The sequence below is a fragment of the Oryzias melastigma genome, linkage group LG12 (assembly GCF_002922805.2).
Source record: "Oryzias melastigma strain HK-1 linkage group LG12, ASM292280v2, whole genome shotgun sequence".
NCBI classification, from domain to species: Eukaryota; Metazoa; Chordata; class Actinopteri; order Beloniformes; family Adrianichthyidae; genus Oryzias; species Oryzias melastigma.
Window position 1 is genome coordinate 18,200,221 of NC_050523.1, and position 8,217 is coordinate 18,208,437.

At 34.6% G+C, this 8,217-nt stretch overlaps 1 protein-coding gene across 1 annotated transcript in view; it reads left to right on the forward strand.

Moving 5' to 3' along the window:
* Window positions 1-7,896, forward strand: part of galt (galactose-1-phosphate uridylyltransferase) — a 33,781-nt gene extending 25,885 nt beyond the window's left edge. The window contains exons 9-11 of the mRNA XM_024257724.2: window positions 965-1,048; window positions 7,063-7,217; window positions 7,513-7,896. Coding sequence (XP_024113492.1) covers window positions 965-1,048; window positions 7,063-7,217; window positions 7,513-7,602 — 329 coding nt within the window. The 3' untranslated portion in view covers window positions 7,603-7,896. The remainder of the gene's footprint in view (window positions 1-964; window positions 1,049-7,062; window positions 7,218-7,512) is intronic.
* The last annotated feature ends 321 nt before the right edge of the window (window positions 7,897-8,217 follow it).

The window sequence follows — 8,217 nt, forward strand, 5'->3', positions numbered from 1 at the left end:
ATTTTAAAGTATTCCATCCTCTGACTGATGCAGGTCAGCAAGTCATCAAACTTGACCACAAATAGATGGAAGTACCACTGAAAGTGGACGCCATTAAGACGCAGTTCCTAGACTGTGCATCTCATTGTTCTAGGGAAATCTCATGAACTCAGACATGGAGTCGTATGCAGATGCTTTTGTAGAGCTTTTCTAAATAAGTAAAACTGATCTTTCAATGTCATTTGTGTATTCTATGTATTATAAATTAGATATAAAAGTCAATGCTCCCATGTAGCAATGAGAATATAAACCTCGGACAGTAGCTCCTCCCACACACGTCTGGGAGTTTCTGAACGCACTTTTGGTGTTGAGCAGGGAATTTGATGTGCATTTAAAGAAAGGCGGTGAACTCGAGAAGGCCCCAGTTCGTTTCCTCGTTCCCCCCATAGTCCACAAACATTCTTAATGTGTTAATTGGTGTTTCTAATTTGTCATCTAGGTATGATTTAAGTTGTCTGTTTTTGTGTGGCCCTGAAATGTACTGGCAAGCTGTCCAGGGTGTACCCTATCTTCTCCGGACAGTAGCTGGATAGTGGGTGGTAGGCTCCACCAACCCGGTGATTTTGATCAAGAAAAAGCTAGAGATGAAAATGGAAGGAGTTTCATAGATACTTTAATACTTTAGACATATTTTCTGTAATCAAAATAACATTAAATAATTATATTATATTATGCTGAGGTATCATATTTAACTCAATATTAAAAATAAAGTTGCCACCTCCTGTTGTTTAAGTGTGATATAAATTAATTTGAAAAAGAAAAAAAAAGACATTTTCAATACTTTTTTTATGACAGCTTCTCTTACACTTTTTATTTATTTATTTTCACTTATGAAATTTGAGTTCCTCAAGTCACACTATATTTAATTTTATCTGTCTGTCCACCTCCCTAAGGCTGTTTCATTTTATCTTTGTCTGTTTTACAGGTCTGGCAGATATTATGAAGCAGCTGTTGACCAAATATGACAATCTGTTTGAAGTATCTTTTCCCTACTCTATGGGCTGGCACGGTAAGACCTGAAATGATTAAAGGAGGCTTAAGGTTTTTAAAATTAAAAGACTTAAAAATGAAATGAGCATTTCAGACTTTTTAAGATGAATTTTATAAGTTATTAAGTGATTTTATAAATTATATACTTATAACTTATAATTATAATATAAGTTAATTATTTTGACTTATAACATTTTGTACTGGTTAAAAAACATAACCTGTATTTTCTGTAGTGCTGTCATGTGATTAATTTTTTTGTGCGATTAATTAATCTTTTTTCAATCTAATAATTGCTGTAAAAAGCCTAATTTATAGATATTTTCATTTTAATTCATGACATTGTGTCACATTAAAAGATCAAATTACAACAACAAAAAAATTACTAAAAGTAGTTTTCTTAATATAACAGACTTCCAACCTTTACTTACGTTAAGATGTTTAAAACAACACCCAAACTTGTTTGAAATTCTTAATAGAACAGACTGACACTTTGACAGAGCATTTTGTCCCTCTCAGAACTGCCCTGACATCAATAAGCACTACCAGAATTAATGAATCCATAAGCGCTCCAAATTATATGGTGCACTGTTATTTTTTTTTTTTAATTAAGGCTTTCAAGTGTGCCCCATTGTGCGGATATTACAAAAAATCTACTGTTTTGCTACAAAATGAAAGTCATTTCACTGAAAACTGTGGAATCTAAAAGTGCCCCCCCAACAGTATTAAAGGGAATGGGAATAATTCGATAAAGTCTTTTTACTGTTAGTATTTTAATATACTTTTAGCGGTATATCAAGTTAACCAGAGATAAGAGGATCATAAAAAGAGCTGCTCTAAAATTCTGTTGCACCTTGTTTAAGTTTTTGTGACAGTCACACCTCATAGAGTTTTAATTCTCCAAATCTCCTCTTGTTCCTTTTTTTCTTCACACTTGATATCCTCCTTTCTTTTACAGCACAAGTAATAAAAAATGGGGATTCTTCCACCCTTTTCATAGCCATATCATTTTCTCTAATGTGCTTCTGTACCACAATGTCTTAATCTAGATTTTTTTTTTTCTTTTTAATTTAGCGTTTAGTGTTTTCAGCATCTACATACAGCACGAGACATGCTTTCACAAGGTTAGATTATCACGATTTTCTGCCTCCTCATGCCTCATCAGTGTCTTAACTCCCACAGTAAAAGGACCAGAAGTCTTTGTCATGCTGCAACACGAACACGAGTATCTCCTAAATGTGATAGTACCAGTAATTTAAGTTCCAGCATGCATTTTGTACGTGTTGGGTCTATCCTCTATTTCGGTAATCTCAATTTAATGAATTGCATGGCAACCTCTTGTCTTTGATGTCACACTCATCCCTAATGCATCACCACTTCTCTGCCTCCTCAGACGCATGGAAATGTTTGAGGCTAAAGAAAGTTTTCTCATATGTAAAACAGCACTTCTGACAGTTTGATTTTTGCATCTGAAAATTCACAAATGAGGCCTGGGGATCTAGTTCTTGTGCTCAAAGGGTGCATCCAAGGCTCTGAGCTAAATCCAGGTACCAGAATTGTAAACCAGTTGGATCTGCTCAAAAAAAAATAAAACTATACCCGGACAATGTCATTAAGGTCAAAAAGCTCAAGCAGTCTGGCTCTGAAACATACACAATAAGTGTGGTTTGACTCCCAGTAAACAACGTCACCCTGTGGTGTTTTACCTTTTATTCTGTGTTTTGTTAATGTACAATACTAAATACATTTGTTTCACTAATTTATTGGGGGTTTTTTGTTGATGTGTTCCTTTCACAATCAAGCTGTTTTGTGGATTTTTTTTTTCTGTGCAATTTTGCAGTGTTTTTTTATTTTTTATTTTTTTTTTTACATTGGGCTGTATTCTGCATCATCATTGGCTAAATAGACAATCAATCAATCTCCTCGGAGCCATGTCTCCTGTAAAGAATGACTTGAGTTTGACAAACTGATATAAATCTTCAATAGTGATCAGATCTTTGGTTTCTTTGGTGATACTGTTTTTTAAAGAAGGTTTGATCTGTGTGAGCTTAAGCGAGAGAGAAAAGTGGGAAAATGTTCATGTTTGTCTGAGAAAAGTGTTTAGTGAGGGTTTGAACAGCCTTAAAACCTTAAATCCTTCGCGGATTCGTGGAACACATCCCGCACAATAAACAAAGGAACACTGTATAATCAATGAGGCAATACTATGCACCTTTAAGGTTATTTAATCCTATAATAAACTGTATACTGGCATACCAGCATAAGGCAAAGGTGTGATGACACTTCTTCATATTTCTCTCTTCAAAAGTCTGTTTTGGGTGATGCCCCTCCTCCTTAAGGTCCTAATTTGTAAATATTTCATAGGCATGACAATATCAACAGTTAAATGTTGGTTATCTTTGGCTTTACTCTTCAGGTTTAATGTGTTCAACTACACAATGAACATAGACAGAAAAGGAAAAAGGAGCTAAACAATGTTTGGTTAAGTTAACCATGAACAAAAAAACCCCACTACTTCTACTGTCTGTGTAACTATGATCAGAGCAGCCTATACTTTGGCTACTGTGTCAGAAGTCTTAGCTTAATCTGCATTGATGATGGTGCTGCAGTTATGAGTTGTCCTCAGACAAGTAGCCAAGAAGCTAAACTTTCCCACGACTTTCTTTTAACATTGTATTTATATACAAAAGGCTGCATTTACAGACACACATCAGACTTACGTGGTGCCCTGTAGACTCTCTGCCAGGTATTGTTGGAACGCTCCCCTGTTTAAGCAACAACTGGTTGATAATTCCAGCATCACCAAGCTTTGTTTGAAAAGCTCAAAGGGAAAGGAACGCGAGCAAACAAAACCCTTTACAGCTGCTCTGTTGTCTGGAAAAAACAAAATTCATTACATGGTGAGACAAAAACCCTACTGTGCTTGACAACACAGCACTAGTCTGCCGAGCTTATCACAGCACAAGTACTGATGACAACACTTGGATCTCTCTTTACCCTTTGATAACCCAACCAAGAACAAAAATCAATAACTGATTTTTTTTTTTTCTGTTTATTGCCTTGCGGGAATAATAGACACAATCAATGTTTTTAAAAATACATTTTCTAAATATGCTAAACCACTTAACATTTGGTTAAGCAGACAGTTGAAGGCTTTAAAAAGTACATCTGCATGGTGTGGACCTCTCCAAATAATGAATTTTTTGTTTGGTGGTATATTAAGCGGTATTCCACGATTTTAACAAAAAATAACATCAAATCAATATAAAACAATTTAAGCCAAAAGGTTTTTCACTCACAAGGCTTTTCGTTTTCCAGTAGCAGCCTCGTAAATGACATGCTGCATTCTGGAGGATCACATCTGGGGCTAAATTCAAGTTACATTTTCTTATTTAAATCTACTTGTTTTTGTTGCCTCAAGGTTTCTTTTTTATTCTGTATTTTATTCTTCGTACATTTTGTTTTAATTCTAGTCTTTTCCTGGGGGATCCTCCACACCAGTCATTAAGCCTTCTCGCTTTGGTTGTTGCAGTGGGATCCCCGTGGTCGAGCCGCTTGCTTTTGATCAGGGGGAATCCTGCGGTGACGCCCTCTATGATCATGAGAGGGGCGGTCACTGGTGTGGACATAAAATCCTCTCCTCATTTCAATTCATTTTCCTTCACTAGTTCACAGAGGAGAGGCATGTCAGATCAAAAAACTATGGTCCATTAGTGGTTGCAGATACAGACAAAGTTGTCAAATTTTCAGACTTCATCCATTGAATTCTCTGAACTTGTTAAAACAATGAAGATCATAAACAGAGTTAAATGTAAAAAAAAATACTGAAGGAAAATGGAGACATGATCATGTTTTATCTTTTTTCTAGCTTAAAGATTGAAAAGAAAATCTTGTATTTAACTTGCCTCTGGTGATCTCGTGTTCAGCTTAGCTTTAATCTCTATTCTCTTTTATTTCTTCAAGGCTGGTCATATTATGGCTACGCATTAAACATTTTAAGAGGACAATGTTTGCTTCATATATGTAATCTCAGACCGTTTAAGCCAGCTCTCTCTTATTTAATGTCTTTAGTACAGAAATATATGTAGAGGGGTGTTTTTTTGCTCATTACCTGGATTTTGTAAATAATCAATGGTAATATTAAATACATTCTTCTTCTTAAGCTATCACAAAAATCTAAGGAACATGTACATAAAACAGAGGAGTGACCTTATTGACTGTATATGACAATCCATATTTTGTATGACGATTCGTGTATCAATATTAAAATGCTGACAAGGGCTTAATGCTGTGATCATTAAATAAAATGAATTTCAAATTTTTTATTTATTTATTTTTTTACAATGAAAGACATATTAGTATTTAGATAGTTTTTTTTTTCTAACTCATACTCTTTTTTAAAAAAAAAAAAAAACATGAAAAATTGTTCTGGTACAGTCTTGGGATATATTTTGATACAGATCCTATTAAAAGACCTGTATCGGGACACGCGTCATATCGCCAAACTCTTGCCAATACACACCCCTAGTGCATAGATTCAGTCTATTTGTGTTATCTGTTCCGTTATTATAGAGATTTTCCATTTAAAATGAAATACCCGTTCTTGTTTTTTATGATTAAAATTCTCTCAAAAATGTGATATGTACTTCGGAGCGACTTATTGTCTGAACAACATGGTCGATATGTGATTTTTTTTTTTTTTTGTCAGTTGCATCTATAAACACAAAGATCATTTCTCTTTTTTCAAACACTGCAAGCAAACTTTCAATGTGGTTGTGAAAGTATATTAAATAAATGAAACCAAAATACGTGAAACCAATACATGAAAAATACAAGTCGATAAGCAAAGATGCATTAAGAGACTTTAATGCTTAAATGAAGTTAGCTATGCTGAGGCCGCATTGATAGTATAAAATTGTATGGAAAACTGCTATGTGACATGGATGAACAACTGGTGGTCCCTTTTTCAGGGACATCTATTTAACTGAAGCATCACATGCTGGTTCACTGACTCACAGGCATCGGTACAAACAAACCCAAAGACAATTTAAAACTCTGTAATTGTCCTCTAATAGGAACATCTATCTGTATTAATTTTTTTAATCTCCTTTTTTCTCTTCAGGCTTTTTTTCTTCATCTGCCTTTCTATTTCTCATCCATTAGTTTGTCACCCTCCTGTCATCTTTATCTGCGCCTGATTAGCTCCCATAGTGAGGAGAATGACTTAATAGAAAAACGGTTTTCTCTTCAGGGGACATTTTCTGAACAGCTTTTAGAAAAATATGATACTTTCTGCCTTTCTTTTTGCCTTATTGTTATTGGAGTACAATCAAAACAACAACATTTTTGATAATTCTCTTACATTTGTAAGAATGCATCTCCAGTTGTGATTCCATGTGAATGACCCTTAAACTGGATGTAATCATGCAAATTAAACAAAATTGGCTGAACATTTAGGTGAGGATGGGCACTAAAAAGTCAATATTTACTCGATTTATTAAAAAAAAAAAAAGTTTTAGCAAAAAACACGTTTTGACTGACCACTTAAGCAGTGATCTGAAAATACAGGGTCTGATAACTCAGTCTAAAATAACCTTAAGGCCAATGTGTTCAGTTTCACTTTTATATGGGATGATCAATATATGTGATCACATATGATCAAAAGTGTTTAGTAGTTCTGAAAATCCTAAAGCTACAGTCGCCAAACTTTATTACATAACTTATAATCCCTTATTTTGACTAGTTAACTGCTGCTTGCACATTTTGATTGTTCAAGCCACTTTACAGAAGTGCTGTGTCGTGTTAAATGATAAAACAAAGTGAATAGAATAAAAATAGAGGGAAACTTGGATCTGTTTATTGCATTTATAAATTATTTAAGGAAAAGGTTTGGATCAGGACTCTTTATCAGCGGACACTCAACGAGGAGTCATAGCGAGGCTACAAAACCTGATCGGGACTCCCTGTACTAATTCACTGCCATCAGTCTTTCATGTTTCATCATCGTGTCTCTTTTTGCTCGATTTCCATTTTCAGGAGCGCCAACTGGCCCCCATTTGAAAGAGGATAACTCCCACTGGCAGCTTCACGCTCATTACTACCCGCCTCTCCTGCGTTCAGCCACGGTTAAGAAGTTTATGGTGGGCTATGAGATGCTTGCCCAGGAGCAAAGGGACCTCACTCCTGAACAGGTAACACAGATGTTTCCACAGAAGTTTATCTACTTTTAGCAAAAATCTCCTTATAATTCCATTTTTTTACAAGTTTTGCTCACATTAACCAATTCAAACATTTATCAGAATGTAGAAATGTATGTTTTATAAATACTCCTGGTATTTAAGTAGCAGTAAAAGCATAAATTTAACCGATCTTTCATAATATAGTTTAACTAAAACACCTATTAAAAAGTATGGGGAGGGGGAATCAGTCATTTTCTGGGTTGCTAAAAAAAATAAAGATGTTTAGTTGTGTTGTGTTCTTTTTAAGGCTGCTGAGAAGCTAAGAAATCTGCCGGATCAGCACTATAAAACCAGAGAGAGTCAGGAAGTGGAAGAAACCAAGGAAAAGTCGACATGACGGGTGATACAAACGCTTCAGTGAAGGCATCCTATTAAAGATCTTCATTAAAACAAACAAAAAAAAATCATGCAAAATAATCTTTTTTCTTCATTTTTTGCATCAGAAGTCCACTTGAAAGCCAAAAGTTTGGTGAGAAATGTTTAAAAATGTGCTTTACAAATGACACTCAACTTTTCAAACCTTTTCTTTGCAAAAGCAGAATGAAAACATTTTAATTCTATGTATATAGGTTTGCTTTTGGGCTTCCTTCATTAATTATGGATTTGAAATAAAATGTGGTACAAAACCCTTCCTCTGTCTCTGAATGTAGAATAACCAAATATTATTCAGTCTCTTCTGTTAAATTTAAAGAAATCCTGTCTGGCTCTAATGGAAAGCTTTCAACCGTAATGTTTTGTCTTTCGGAATAGTTTTAAGGTGTTTGTTCACTCAAATAAAGTCTTATTTTTAATACGTTTTTAGATGAAACCTTAATAAATGTCCTCTTAACCTCAAATGACTGAGAAAGCATGAGAAATACTTTCAAGGCAAAAAAATAAGTTGTAGCTGTACGTGCTTCTACCTAAGAACTGGCATCACAATAATAATGGTCTTTTTTTATATTCATCAATA